General features: G+C 35.5%; 1 protein-coding gene across 2 annotated transcripts; it reads left to right on the top strand.

Annotated features, from left to right (window-relative positions):
• Window positions 1-12,540: 12,540 nt before the first annotated feature.
• LOC131016051 (probable phytol kinase 2, chloroplastic) lies at window positions 12,541-15,394 on the top strand. Of its 2 annotated transcripts, none has more exons than XM_057944599.1 (6): window positions 12,541-12,909; window positions 13,433-13,500; window positions 13,600-13,731; window positions 14,621-14,736; window positions 14,848-14,962; window positions 15,079-15,394. In XM_057944599.1, exons 1-6 carry the CDS (start codon window positions 12,793-12,795, stop codon window positions 15,254-15,256), a joined length of 726 nt encoding a protein of 241 aa, XP_057800582.1. In that variant the 5' UTR covers window positions 12,541-12,792; the 3' UTR covers window positions 15,257-15,394. The 2 variants fall into 2 exon arrangements, with proteins under 2 accessions (XP_057800582.1, XP_057800584.1); XM_057944601.1 differs by having other exon boundaries at window positions 12,603-12,909; window positions 14,621-14,720.
• Window positions 15,395-16,048: the final 654 nt, after the last annotated feature.

The raw sequence follows: 16,048 nt of genomic DNA, 5'->3' as shown, positions 1-16,048 counted from the left end.
TATTAATCTTAATCACTTTCGCCAATTAAATGTAGGTTGTGATAATAGAAATACATTTTTATATAAATATTCATTTGATGAAGTTTATAAAAAGTTGATGTGGGATTGAATATTTTAGAAGAAAAAAAATATGTAAATTTGAAGTATGATATGATGTACGATTGATGTGTCGCATTTACTGTTAATCGTATATTGATAATATTTACTCTCTCCATCCCTCAAACATTTTCCTTTTTCTCCTATTTTGGTTCGTCCCCAAAACATCTTCCTAACCTATTTTTTAAAACAATTTCACTAATTATTATTCTTACAATTTCACTTTTTGTGAGACTCGTTCTCCACTTTCACTAACTATCACTCTTACAATTTCACTTTTTGTGGGACTCATTCTTCACTTATCAAATGCATAACTAACTTTTATTAAAACTCGTGTCATCCTCTTCTGGGAATATGTTTGGGGGACGGAGGGAGTATTAAGTTTGTTCAAATTCTTTAAATTTGACGGATAAGAAATAATTTAATTAAACATATGTCATTTGAGTATCATCTCATATGGACCTAATATGACCAGATAATAATATGAAGCTCTAAAGACCACATACGACATTTGAACGTCAAAATTTTGAAAATCATATTATTTGGAGTTTGATATACCACATCTGAATTTTGAGCATCATCTTGTATGGAGCTTGAAGATTATAACTTACTTGTAAGTATCATTTTGTCTAGAATTTGTGAAACTATAATTAAGTTATGAGAATAATCTCATCTCAAACTTTAAACAACATCGTCAAATTTGAAATCATATTCAATCATATACTCCCTCCGTTCACGAAAAAGAGTCCTATTTCTCCTGTTTTTTTGTCCACAAAAAAGAGTCATATTTCACTTTTTATACAATTATACCTTTTAGAACTTCATGTATTTACTTTATTTGCCATCCAAAGAACCCACCTCAATAATTAAGAACTCTCGCCAGTTAAAAGTTAATCGATTACAATTAGCAATAAAAAAATCATAGAAAGTATTTGTAAACCTATTTTTCAGAGTTGGGGCGGCGTCTATCTCCTTTTTCTTCTTCGTCTGATAGCGCCGCCTCGCTCCTTCTTCTTCACCCTAAAGCGCCGCCTCCTTCAAAGCAAACCTCCCTCAAATCGCCGCCTCCCGCCTCCGTCTGAGCTCGAAACCCCAAATTGCTGCTTCCCTCTGAGCCCAAAACCCTCAACATCATATGATGCCGCCTCCATATGAGCCCGAAACCTAAATCGGCGCCTCCCTCTGAGCCTGAAACCTAAAATCGGCGCCTGTCTTAAATCGGCGCCTCCTTCTTCAAGGTGAGGAACCACATGCAGGGTGCAGCGCCAACTCTCTTCCCCGGTGAGGAGCGCCACAGCCGACCGCCTCTCTCTACAACGCAGCAATCAGCAGCTGCAAGAGGACCCGTCGCCGCCGTCGTCGCCCTTCATCTCCCACTCTCTCTATTTCTCACTCCAGATCCAGAAATCACTCCTTTTGTTCTCAGGTAAGAACGACAACCCCTCGCCGCTCTGAAATTCCGGCAACCAATGCCGCCCCCAGCCCCGACGCCCTCTCACCGGACGACAACTCCAAACTCAGATTTTTTTTTCCAAAATGTTGATTTACTGATTTTGTTTTGAATTTGAGTGGAACACTGGATTTTCATTTGAAATGTAGCTATAGCAAATCTTAATGTAAGCAAATTCGTTCTCTTCTATGAAGTTTTTTTTTTCTTCAATTCGATGTGAGTTTGCTGTGTATAATGATGATGTTTATTTTTTCTTGTGCTTATTTCTTTGAATTTATTTTGTGTGTGTAGTGCTTAGGTAGAGAATATTAAGGTTAATCGATTTCAGTTGAATAAATGGAATAATTTCAATTAAGTAAAAGATTAATTTCAAAAGTTAAATTGAGATTAAGCATTTAAACATTGTCATTAGCACTACCCCTATAAATTTACTTATCTCTCTACTTACACCTACTTTAACAACTTTCTTAAAATCCGTGCCGAACCTCAAATGAGACTCTTTTTCATGGACGGATGGAGTATATATATATATATATACATATTAATTTGTCAGTATGATGTGATAAACTTAAACTAATATTATATAATAAAACAAAATACAAATATAAATCTTTTTTAGATATGAAAATTGATTAAAAATTTAGAAAAAAAAAAAAGAATGAATGAAAATTGAAGAAAATTAAAATAGAGTGATTATACGGCGCCACGTACGATATGATTTATTTTGCTATTATATATATATATATATATATATATATAGGGTGTGGTTCTAGAGAGAACTACATTATTTGTGAGAACGGGAGAACCATCAAATCTAATGCATTCACTGTAAAAATTAATCCATCCGCTGTTAAAATTAATGCACTCAAAAAAAAAAAAATGCTTCCTTCAGGATTCGAACCCAGGATCTGCATTCATCCAACAAGATGATGCATTCACCGTAGATCTTGATGATCGAATGGCTGAAAATGGTTCTCCGGTCTTCTTTTATTTATGGTTCTTTCCTGAACCTCTCCCTATATATATATATATATATATATATATATATATATATATATATATAGATATATATAGATAGATAGATAGATTGGGCATAGGCATGTATTTTATTTATTTATAACATTTACTTGAAGAATATATTTTCTAAAAAATGAATTGACATTTGAATTGATTGCTTTTCGTGGATTAATTTATTGGTATACTTTATTTAAGTTTTAGTCACACTTGGAACAATCTCAGTTAAGTGGGTATAAGAATTCCTATTATGGATGCCATCATTTTATTAAGTTAAATTTTTCAAGTGAATGAGAATTGAGAAAAATTAGAATGAAGTGATTATACGATTCCACGTCGGATAAGATTTATTTTGCTATAATATATGTAGGATTTATAATTAAATAGATATGTTGGATTTATCTAATAGTTTTATACAATTATTTAATAGTATATATTTTATCTAATAGTTTTATACGATTATTTAATAGTATATAATTTATCTATAAATTTATATGATTATTTAATAGTTTTTAAATGTAAAAATTGATTAGAAATGTATAAATAAATAAGAATGAATGAGAATTGAGGAAAATTAGAATGAAATGATTATACGATGCCACATAGGATATGATTTATTTTGCTATAATGTAGATATAGAAATTTGTTGATGATAGGTTCGAAATTAGATATATAGAAATTTGTTAATTAAAAATTTAGAAAAAATAAGAATGAATGAGAATTGAGGAAAATTAGAATAGAGTGTTCTATTACGCCACGTACGATAGAGCTTATTTTACTTTTATATATATATAGATTGATTAGAAATATATAAATAAATAAGAATGAATTAGAATTGAGAAAAATTAGAATGAAGTGATTATACGATGCCACGTAGGATAAGATTTATTTTGCTATAGAGCTTATTTTAATTATATATATATATATATATATATATATATATAGATTATTTACTAGTATAGAATTTATCTATAAATTTATATGATTATTTATTAGTTTTTAAATGTAAAAATTGATTAGAAATGTATAAATAAATAAGAATGAATGAGAATTGAGGAAAATTAGAATGAAGTGATTATACGATGCCACGTAGGATATAATTTATTTTGCTATAATGTAAAAATTGAGTAGAAATATATAAATAAATAAGAATGAATTAGAATTGAGAAAAATTAGAATGAAGTGATTATACGATGCCACGTAGGATAAGATTTATTTTGCTATAATATATATAAATTTATAGATAAATAAGAATGAATGGGAATTGAGGAAAATTAGAATGAAGTGATTATACGATGCTACGTAGGATATGATTTATTTTGCTATAATGTAAAAATTGATTAGAAATATATAAATAAATAAGAATGAATGAGAATTGAAGAAAATTAGAATGGAGTGATAATAATCAAATAAATTATTTAATAGTACAGATTTTATCTAATAGTTTTATATGATTATTTAATAGTATAGAATTTATCTATAAATTTATATGATTATTTAATAGTTTTTAAATGTAAAAATTGATTAGAAATGTATAAATAAATAAGAATGAATGAGAATTGAGGAAAATTAGAATAGAGTGATTCTATTATGCCACGTAGGATAGAGCTTATTATATATATATATATATATATATATATATATATATATATATATATATATATATATATATATAGATAGATAGATACATGATGTACTGGTAATTTATTAAAATAAGTATTTCTTGTACCTACTTTTGTAAACTGGTTAGTATGGTTAGTTTTATATATTTAAAAGAAAACATGAATGAAAAGTAATAAACAAAACTTGAAAATCATAATCTTTTGATTTTCTATCACATCATTAATTATGCAGCCCATAGAAGTTGAAAACAAAATTGCATTTGAATGTGATCAACTCCAACTAAAAAAAAAAAAAAAAAAAACCTAGAGTATCACATACCGCTCAATTAATTTTGCTATACAATTGAATTCCAATCTTAAATGATAATTTTAACGTTTCTCTGATCACTAATTTATCAGTGATAAAATACCGTAATTAACACAGTGTAATTATAACATATATAACAATTGAGTATCGTATCTACAAGGACTGAAAGACGAAAATACTCTAAGTAATCCTAATAATTCTCTAGCAATATTCAGGTAAAATAAAAAATATAAGGTGAAAAATAAAAATACTGTACTCAAATAAAATAAATAAATAATAATAAGAAGAATTAGATAAATAAAATACTAATTCCAGGGATGTAATTTTGTTAATCAAATTCACGCAATTAACCTATTAATCCTAATTATCAGTTTAATCCAATCCTTATTAGAGATAACATAAATAACTATATGCTTTCGCTATGATAGCTTATTAGTAAATTCTCTATATCTGTGAGGTCTCAAGAAAATCTATTAACTCTCAAAAGTTCACAATAATAGCTCTTTATGATCATATCTCCGCTAGGTCTTAATGTTAAAATCATATATCATACATTTCTGAATCCACTAATCAGTTATCGCCGCTAGGTCTCAAACTGAATAGTTAAACGTGCAAATTATTGGTCAGATAATCCACAAGAAACAGGCACCATGATTATGAATCAAAATTTAGAAAGTAAAAATAATAAATAAATCACATAAATCTAATTAAGTATTTACAAACCTTAGAATCAGATAAAGAAAACTAGTTAGAAATCAAAAATATAATAAAGAAGAAAGCAATAAAAGTATAAAATCAAAAAAGAAATATGAATGACAGCTTGAATCTTGAAATCTTAAACTGCAAGAAAATAAACCTAATCTATGAAAACCATAAATTTTAAATATAAAACTAAAAAAATATGAAAAGATGGAGAAAAGAGGTGAAGAGAAGTATCTAACAGGTCAAGAAAAGAAGCACATGACATAGATACAGTACAGAACTCGAAAATACTGATAAAATTTCAAAATTTCAAAAAGTCCCGAATATTCGGAAATTCCCGTCGGACAGTATTCACTGCTGCACATGACTTTCTTGTTTCGACCATATCTCTTTCGTCCGAACTTCGATTTGTGATCCGTTTGCGCTCGCAAACTCGTATCGAGATGATCTACAACTTTCATTTAAATCACTCGTCCAAATTCAGACTCAATATTTTTGTAAAATTCATCAAAATACGAACAAGTATCATATTTCACAAGATAAAATAATTTAAGTACAAAATAACTATTAAACACTCAATTCTCTATAAAATTGACATCATAAAAACATTAAAATTCATGAAAAAGTGAATGTTATCGCATTCAACATTTTTTTTAATGGTGAAGTAATTGAATGAATTTTGTTGGTGTAATTACTGAATTCGATGAATTATGTATATCAATTGTTTTCGTGGCAACTGTTAAGACTTGGGCACATGTAACTTGCATTCAAATTATTAATGTGTTCGTTATTTTTTCACGCAGTCTCCATTTTTCTAAATATTTAACATTGTTCATAGAGCCTTTCTCTTTCTCTCTTTCTATATATATATATATATATATATATATATATATATATATATATATATGGGTTGATTATTGTAAAAACCACAATTCAAAATGAAAACTGAAAACATTGTACCGACGTACAAAGTTACTGCATTCGCTGTGAAATTAACTGCATACGGAAAAAATGGGAAAAAATTTCTCCTCCTCTATGATTTGAACTCAGATGTTGCATTCATTCATCAAAATGATGCATCAATTGTAGAAATTTATCATCGAATGGCTGAAAATAGTTCTACGTTCTCATTTGAACATCTATCTATCTATATATATATATATATATATATATATATATATATATTAAGCTTGTATTACAATGTAGGAGTTGGAATTTAAAATAATAGAATACTTTTTTAGCATATATACTATTGAGTTTTTTTAGATAAATGTATCGTGTGTGAGCTCCATATTATTTAAAATATTATTTTAATTTTTTTTTCCTTCAAAATTGTGAATTGCATATATTCGATTTGAATCAAGAAGTAGGAGTCAAATTAAATTATAGAAAATTTCGAATCGAATATTCGATTCAATTCGAATATTCACAAATCAATGTACGAATTAAATACAAATATCAAATAAAATTCGAAAGATATTCGAATACCGATTCAAATATGCAATTATTTTTACAAATTAATATGACACAAGAGGTTAATATTTAATATATAATTTTGGCTAATTTAGCCCCCAAATATGATTATTAAAATATTGATCGCGCACAATACTAGTATGATATTAATTTACGGATGTTGCTTATTTTTTTGTCACACTTAATTTTAATTGCACGTTTAAATTCGTCACATTTTTTTTTTTTTGAGGAAAAGGAGAGATTTTATTAATTACACGAGCATGGGACATGGAGATGACCCTCCACAAAGGACGGGGGTTCATTCCAAACATGAAGTGTAGCAACATCTCTCGCAGCTTTGGCGAAGCAATGAGCTATCGCGTTTTGGTTTCTCCGAATATGAAGTACTCTAATGTCCGGCAAGAGCACAAGATCTCGTTGACAGCAAGCCACAATAATGCCTTTTTCATTAATACTCCTTTCATTCTTGTTTATAGCATCACATGCCAACTTGCTATCTGACTCAATCGAACCATGCATGAGGCCGAGTTCCTTCAACCAAGAGAGAGCTTCCTTTATACCCATGAGTTCTCCTTCATCTACAGCCCGCAAACCACGAATTTTCACAGATTTTCCAGCCAAGAAATTACCCTCATGATCACGTATAACAATGCCGATTCCCATGGCATTCATACTGGTGAAAAACGCAGCATCCACTCCACATCGAATAGAGCCCTCTGGTATATTATGCCAACCCAAGCAATCTCTCGAGACAGCAGCAGCAGCTCCAGTTGCTGTTCTATGGCCGACAGTTGATTTAGCATTCAACCACTCTTCCCTACAACTTCCAGCCATTGCAACAGTACGCACTGGATTAGGCAGCACCCCTTCCCATAAGGCCTTGTTCCTGTCTTTCCAGATATGCCATAAGATCATGCTAGCTTTCGCTGCCAGCACCCCATCTTGACGCACGAGAACAAACGAGATGGCCTCTTTGAAGGACTCACAATTATTCAGAAAATGATCCACAAGATTTGAGAAACCCCCCACGCGCCAACACTCCTCAGCAAAAGGGCACGTAACGAAGGTATGCCACATATTTTCGTACCCTGTTTTGCACACACCACACTCGCCTCCAACCGTAACTCCTCTAGAGAGCAGGTTCTCTTTGGATGGCAGGTTGTTCTTCACAGCTCGCCAAAGGAAAGATTTGACTTTAGGGGGAACCGTGAGCTTCCAAATGTATTGCCAAGGACCATCCTCACCATAGCTATGATCAATGGTCAGAGCACTAGCCATTTTATACGCCGACTTAACAGTATATCGACCATGGGGAGAGAAATGCCAAATGACTCTATCGGGTCCGACAGTCGGAAAGAGAGGAGTGCTCATGATAACCTTAATATCATCCTCGATCAAAATCTGTTCCATAAGTTCAACATTCCAGCTTCATGTACTCACATCAATAAGCTCAGAGACTCTCATATTCTCGAGCCCCGGGGGAGCAGACGACGAAATCCAGAAGTTACTATCACGACGAAGCCAAGGGTCTTTAAAAACCTTGACTCCATGCCCATCTCCAATCCGCCATCTCACGCCTCTCCTCACAAGCTCCTGCGCCGAATGAATACTCCTCCAAGTAAAGCTAGGATTATGGCCCAACTTAGCCGAGAGAAAGTCACCTCGAGGAAAGTATTTAGCTTTGAGCACTCGACTGACCAGAGCGTCCGGATCGTCAAGGAGTCTCCAGCCCATCTTACCCAACATCGCAGCATTAAACAGTTGCAAACTACGGAAGCCCAATCCGCCCAGCTTTTTGTCTACACAAAGCTTAGTCCACTTCATCCAATTAATACTCTTACCAGCACCCGCCTTGTTTCCCCACCAGAAACTATTAAGAAGCTTTTCCATCTCATCCGTGAGCCCAATCGGAAGAGAAAAGATAGACATACAAAACGAAGGGATAGCTTGAGCAACGCTTTTAATGAGAGTCTCTTTCCCTGCTTTAGAGAGTTTTTTGCCGTTCCATCCCTGAATACGTCCCCACATCCGGTCTCTCAAATACTGAAAAATCTCCCATTTTTTACGCCCAATGAGAGAGGGCAGACCCAAATATCTACCGGTGTTGAGTGGCGACCAAACACCAAGCAAGGCAGACATGGCTTCTTTATCCTCTTCGTTGACATTAGAACTAAAAAGAATTCCAGATTTTTGGTAGTTGATCCCTTGACCTGAAACTTGCTCATAAATCCCAAGAATCCGTTTCATATTATCACCCTCAGCCAAAGAAGACCGGCAGAAGAAAATACAGTCATCCGCAAACATTAAATGGGAAATAGCTGGGCCGCCCCTACTAATTTGAATACCGTGGATACTGCCCCTCGCCGTCTCATAGTTGATCATCGCAGAGAGCCCTTCCGCACAAAGGATGAAGAGATAAGGAGATAGAGGGTCCCCCTGCCTTAATCCTCGTCCCGGATTAATCGGGCCTACTGCCAAGCCATTCACGAGGACATCGTAAGAAACCGATCTCACACAGAGGTTGATCCAGCGGCACCACTGACTGCAAAAGCCCAATCTATCAAGGATAGCCTCCAAATAATCCCAGTTAACGCGGTCGTAGGCCTTGCTTATATCAATCTTAAGAGCCATGTGGCCATACTTTCCACGGGTTTTCTTCTTCATAGTGTGTAGCGCTTCAAAAGCAATAAGAATATTGTCGTGAATTAGGCGACCTTCAACAAAAGCCGACTGCGCACGATCGACGAGGTGGGGCAACACACTTTTCAGCCTATTACAAAGTACCTTAGCAATGATCTTGTAAACAACATTGCAAAGAGCAATAGGTCTAAGCTCCCTCATATTTGTTGGGTTCTCGACTTTGGGGATAAGAGAGATAAGAGTATGGTTGAGTCGAGGAGGGAACTCGCCATTGTGAAGCCAAGAACAGCAACTTTGGAAAATATCCGCACCAATAACTCCCCAAAATTGTTGATAGAATTTCGGGTTAAAACCGTCGGGGCCAGGGGATTTATCCGGGTGCATTTGTGAAAGAGCATCAGAGAACTCCTTCATAGAGAACTCCTTAATAAGCTCAGCATTACACCCCTCATCAATACAAGGACGAAGCCTTCCCAAAATCTGATAAAAATCACCTCCGGGGCTGGGCGCTTCAAAGAGACCATTAAAGTAATTCCTCGCAGTAGATTGGAGATCTTCGGGGGCAGTGGCCCAGCTGCCATCATCTCGTTGTAACCTAGAAATAGTGTTCACTCTTTTTCGTGCTGAAGCCATAGCATGGAAGAACCTCGTATTTTGGTCCCCGTCAGTCAACCAAAATTGTTTCGCCCGCTGCTTCCAATGCATCTCCTCCCGAGTAAACGCCAAAGCTAACTCCCTCTTAGCATTCTTAAGGGCATTGATGGAGCAAGCATCAAGTTTGCCTTGGAGGCCGACGATTTGCTTTTCCAGTCGTCGTTTAAGAGCCCTGTCATGGCCTCTAAGATTAGCAGCCCATATAGATATCGAGTTGGAAACAACCGTCAATCTATCAATGATATTAATATCCCGGAGGTTAGTCCAACAATCACGAATAACATTCGGAAGATCAGCTTCAACACACCACTTATTTTCAAAACGAAACCTCCGTCGGTGGACAAAAGACGCAGCACCAGCACACTGAAGAAGGAGAGGGACATGATCAGAGATGGGGGGCCGTAATAGGGGAGAGGGAAGCCGCCGGGAAGAGAGTCTTCCAACTATCAGTCGCCATGCAGCGGTCAAGTCTTTCTTCCACAAAATTAGAAGTCCCAAGCCCCCTAGACCACGTATATTGATATCCATTGAGTGGGATATCCGAAATCCCGCTGTCCAAGATTGCTGAACGAAAGCCATTAAAAAGCCAGTTCGGATGAGGAACAATGCCGCGCTTATCTCCCGAATCCAGCAAATCATTAAAATCCCCTATGATGGCCCAGGGAAGGGAGCTAGCATTCGAAAGCCGTCGTAGCAGGTCCCAAGATTCTCTCCGTCTGCTCCGTTCAGGGAAACCATAAAATCCAGTCAACCGCCAGTCACCATTCGCATCTAGGATCTGCATATCAATATGATTGTTCGAAAAACTAATGAGTTTACAGGAGGAAGACAGCTTCCAAAGTAAACAAAGACCTCCACTTCGCCCCATGCTATCAACCACAAAACACCCCTCGAAATTAAGACGACTTCTTATGACCTCAATACGTTGACGATGAGAGAGAGTTTCACAAAGGAAAATGAAATTGGGCTTGTGAACACGAACCAGTTCACATAGCGTAGGAATCGCAAGGGGATGGCCCAACCCCCTGCAATTCCAACTTATGGAATTCATTGGGCCCGGCCGGCCCCGAAGTCGGAACCCGCCGATTGAAGAGAAGAGACATCAGAGCCATCCCCAGGAAGCCCAACGAGGAAAAGCCCAGATGTTGAGGTAGTAACATTATTTTCAGAATCTGATCCACGACGTCGTTTTCTATCATCCGGACACGTCATCGTAGGATCCATAATTTGCATGCATTCCGGGTGGTTAATATTATGACTGATATCTTGGAGAATATTACGAGGCACAATTTGTGGGATGATTTCTCGAGAATCTCGGGGAGAGATAACCGAAGAGGATTGGCTCCGCAATTCTTGCTCCTTCCGTTTCGGTATGAGTCGGCTTTGGTGGAACCCTAGTATGCGCCGCCACCTTACTAGGGTTTTCCTCCACTCCCTCCGTTCGTATCCACTTGTCACCGGCCAGGTTCTGTCCCCTACGATCAACTGCTTTTAGCCATGCTCCCCACTGCCTCTCCTGGTTCTTACTCTCTGCATGAAACATGAGTTCACATAAATTTTCCGAATGGCCAAGGCGACCACATAGGAAACAGAAAATATTCAGCCGTTCATACTTGAAGTTAACCACAAATGTAGATCCATCTTTGTTCTTCAGTTTTTTGAACCTCTTAAGGGGCTCTTCAACTCGAACACCAACTCTAACCCTCATATATTGACGCCAGACCCCAGTCGAATTCGTGCTGTCATATTCCAAAAAGGAACCAATGAATTTACCTAGAAGTTTTCCAATCCCCTCTGTAAGATAGCCCGCTGGGAGGTCATGGATTTGTATCCAAAACGGTAAAGTATCCAAGGGAACTTTAAGAGGAAATTCCCCCCGTCGCAAATGGTGAAGAATGAGTGGGAAATTCCCGAACGCCCAAGGGCCTCCTTCAAAGACACGTTTAAGATCAATTTCATGAAAGAATTGAAAGATAAAGCGTCCCTCACCAATATCCTTCATAAAAACACCTTTCCCCGGACGCCAAATACTAGCAAGACGGCTCCGCATCAGGTTGAAATTAATCGGTTGATCTGTGAGGAATCGCCCAACAAGACAAAGATCCGCAGAGACCGACGAGTCCCCTGCGATCTCGTCTTCAAGAAGAATCTCATCATCTTCTCCTTGTAGATGTAATCCTGCCATCTGCGCCTCCATACTCCGCGCCAGAAGACGGCAACAAGGGGAGAAACAAAAAACAACAGCTCTCAACGACGGAGAGAAAAACGAGGGCTCTCAACTATGGAGAGAAAAAAAGTACACTACTATAATTCGTCACATTTGAAATGCCATATTAATGAAGACAAAATTTATGTGTAAATAGACGAAATGCAGATGGATAAAGAGTAATTTTCTTTTTATTTATTTTTTCAAAAAAAATACTAATTTTCTAAAAAAATTATATATATGAGTGAGCAGATTGGATTAAAGTTGCAAATGAATCCACCTCTATTGCAAACAATGACACAAACATACACGTGAAGCTATGAAGATTGTGGAATTGACCTTATAATGAAAATTTATGGCTCAAATTTTGCGACGCCATAAATATTTCACGTACTGTTTTTTTTTTTTTCTTCTAGAAAATATATACGTAACCACTTAAACAGAACCAAAACAAGCACACTGACTATAATTAGCCATAAACACAATTTATTTCTCAAACCAAAAAAGTACTAGGCTAGGCTCCAACAATTTCTCAACGGGGGTTTTAAGGCGAATTGGTTGGAATTTCTTCAGCTGCCGAAATAGCAAGTCGACGAGGGCTCGCCGTGAAGTGACGTCAGCCGCGACAATGTTCTCCAACAACGTCGTTATCAGTGACATCATCGCCGGTGGCTTGTCGGTTGGGATTACGGTTTCCTTGCTCAAATTGTTAGAACAAACAGCTACCAGAGGCGTCTTTGAACAGGTTCATGTTTCTCTCTCTATAGGAAATAGGGAAGAAAACAAAATTTATGTATAAATCATGCCACTTAAACATTCTTAGACGGCAAATTCGATGTTATAGCTTAAATTTGCAAAAAAGGTAATATAAGTATATTTATATGATGATACATGTATAATCCGTTTCTATATTTATTTACAATAATTGCGCACCAGTAGTGTATTTGTTAAAATTTATTATTTTATTTTTCATATAATACACACAATTTTGTGAATATCAATGGAAAAACTGCACCTTTCCCTTCAACGTCGATTTTTTACGATTAATTTTGGTAATCTGTTTTTCATATATGACTGTGTAATAGTCTTGTTATCATTGTTATTTCCTTTTGCTTTGTTTTTTCTTGCAATTTTGAATTAATGTTGCGGTAACAATTTTAGGAACTACTTTATCCAATGAACTTGACCAATATTATGCTTTATTGTGTATGTGATTTTTTTTTGTCAAATATTGCAAATCTATTTTTCATCTCAATTTTCGTATGTAGAAATTGAATAGGAAGCTTGTGCACATTAGCTTTGGATTAGTGTTCATGCTTTGCTGGCCTATGTTCAGGTAAAAATATAGTATGTGACAGTGATAAGAGGGTTTTTTTTTTTTTTTTTTTTTTCATTTTTGTAGTACTAATGATTGATTTCTGATAATATGTTGTAGTTCTGGTCGCCTTGGAGCAGTTGTAGCATCTCTTATTCCTGGTATGAATATCATCAACATGCTTCTTTTGGGATTCGGAATATGGAAGAATGATGCAACTGTCAAGTCGATGACTAGGAATAACGACCATAGGTATGTATGTATGTGTTATATAATGTGGAAACAGAATAGCTAGTGAACAAGTTTCATGTGACTAAGCTCAACATGTATGTATTTCTGTTGTTTGAATTATCATTACCTTTCATGTTGAGTCTGTTTAACTCGTGTCACTGAGAGATGAAGAGATTGTGGCTCGTTAATGCAAATTTTGGCGCATATTAGATTCTCCAATTCTGACAGCATCATTGATACAACTAAAGATGGTGATACATATTTTGAAAGATAATGTCACCAAATAACTCCATACTTTGTTGTTTAAACTTATTTTTCATGCCAAGTCCATTTAGCGTCGCAAATGAATGAAGAAAATGTAGCTTGTGAATGCAGTTATTTAATCCGTATTTGTGAAACTAAATTGCAAGTTTTGTCGCATCTTGGATCCTCAAAGTTGACAACATGATGTGCAGTTGATACCCCAAAACATGGTTGTGCATATATATGGCAGATATGACTAGGCTCAACATGTAAATCTGGTTGTTTGAATTAAACTTCTCTCAAGTTTCATGCCTAGTCAGTGTAAGGTGTGTCACAAAGAAGATGCAGCTCGTGAACGCATAAAATTGCTCGGTAGTTGTGAAAGTAGAATGCAAGTTTTGTTGTGCATTACATTCTTAAAGTTGACAGCATGATAATGCAGCAGTTGATACAGCAAAAAATGTGATGCTTGTTGGTATTAAACTGTCATATCTGGTAGATATAGTTACCAATGAAGTTGTAGTCTTTATGCATTTCTGGTTACACAATCTTTAGTTTGGCTAAGGCTAGTGGCAAAGTAGAATCTATCAAGATTCTGAATAATTGATTAATCTTCCATGAAGTTGGGTAGCTTCTTATACTACATTTCTGTCTCTTTGATCTGCAGGGAATTATTGAAGGGGCCGTTGTACTATGCTTCTGCGCTCACTCTCTTCACTGCAATTTACTGGCGAACATCTCCTATCGCGATTGCAGGGTTATGCAATGTGTGTGCTGGTGATGGTAATGTTGTTTCAAGGCAACTGCTTCAGCACATTGCTGGAAATTTTTATGCTGAGAAACTCCCTTAAAATTTTCAACCTTCCTTTATTTCTTCCTAAACTCTCTTACCAGGCGTGGCCGACATTTTCGGGAGGCGCTTTGGCCGCCGAAAACTTCCCTACAATAGAGACAAAACCGTGGCTGGTAGTATCGCGATGGCGTGTGCTGGTTTCTTCGCTTCTGTTGGGTAATACACATACACTCTGCTTTGATTTAGTATGATTATAGAAGAGAATAACACTCGGATCATATTTGACAAAGATTCATTCATCTAACTTGATTCATATTCTAATGGCTATGCAGATACATGATCTACTTTTTATGGTTGGGCTACATCCAAGGAACCTTCAAATTGGTGGTTGGGTTTTTGGTAGTGTCCATTGCTTCCGCGGTAGTTGAATCTCACCCTAAAAGCACTGAACTTGATGACAATTTAACAGTACCACTTGCTGTCGTCTTCGTGGGCAGTTTGGTCTTTTGACTCCCAATTATATTTAGTGAATTAGTTCTGCCATTATAGAACCATTCACCTATCCACCCTGGGCACACGTTAACGTGCCCACTATTAATGTGACAATGTCATATAAGAAAGAGAGTTGATTATAGTATTTAACTCCAACTACAATTACCATAACTAGTACTTTTAGGGCTCGTTTGGTTTTCAGTAAATGATTATGTAGGATAATTTGTAACCAGGATATTTAACATGGATAACGACAGATTATTAATGACGCTTTCCAAAAATAGTATGTGGTCTCTAGCTTCTTTACCCACATTAAACAAGTGGTCCCCACCCACTTTACACTCTTAAACCTTTATGCTTAATTTTCGTGCTCAAATTAAAAGTGTCAAGATAAGTGGAACAGAGTGAGTATTATATTAGTATTTTTCTTCTAACAAAACAGTATATAAATATATTAGGCGCATCCTTTCTTATATGAAATAAAATTATCTATTTATGTTTATATAGTTTATTGAGACAATATTCAATTTAGATTTCTCATATAACAAAAGGAAATTGTGGTCATGCAAATAAAAATATAAAAATAATAGTAATTTTATATTATTATTCCCTTACACACTTACATGATTTACATGAATTTTGCATGTAACCAAAATTCATGTAATAGTGTAAATAATAGTATTATACAAATTTACACAAAATTGTAAATTCGTGTAAGTGTGTAAGTGCACCATAATTAAAAGAATTGCAATTATTTTCATATTTTTATCTATATGGACATTTTAACGAAAATACTAAGAGTTCGGGACA

The sequence above is a fragment of the Salvia miltiorrhiza genome, chromosome 3 (genome assembly GCF_028751815.1).
Source record: "Salvia miltiorrhiza cultivar Shanhuang (shh) chromosome 3, IMPLAD_Smil_shh, whole genome shotgun sequence".
NCBI classification, from domain to species: domain Eukaryota; kingdom Viridiplantae; phylum Streptophyta; class Magnoliopsida; order Lamiales; family Lamiaceae; genus Salvia; species Salvia miltiorrhiza.
Note: the sequence above shows the minus strand (reverse complement) of the source record. Positions and strands in the feature narration are given on the sequence as shown.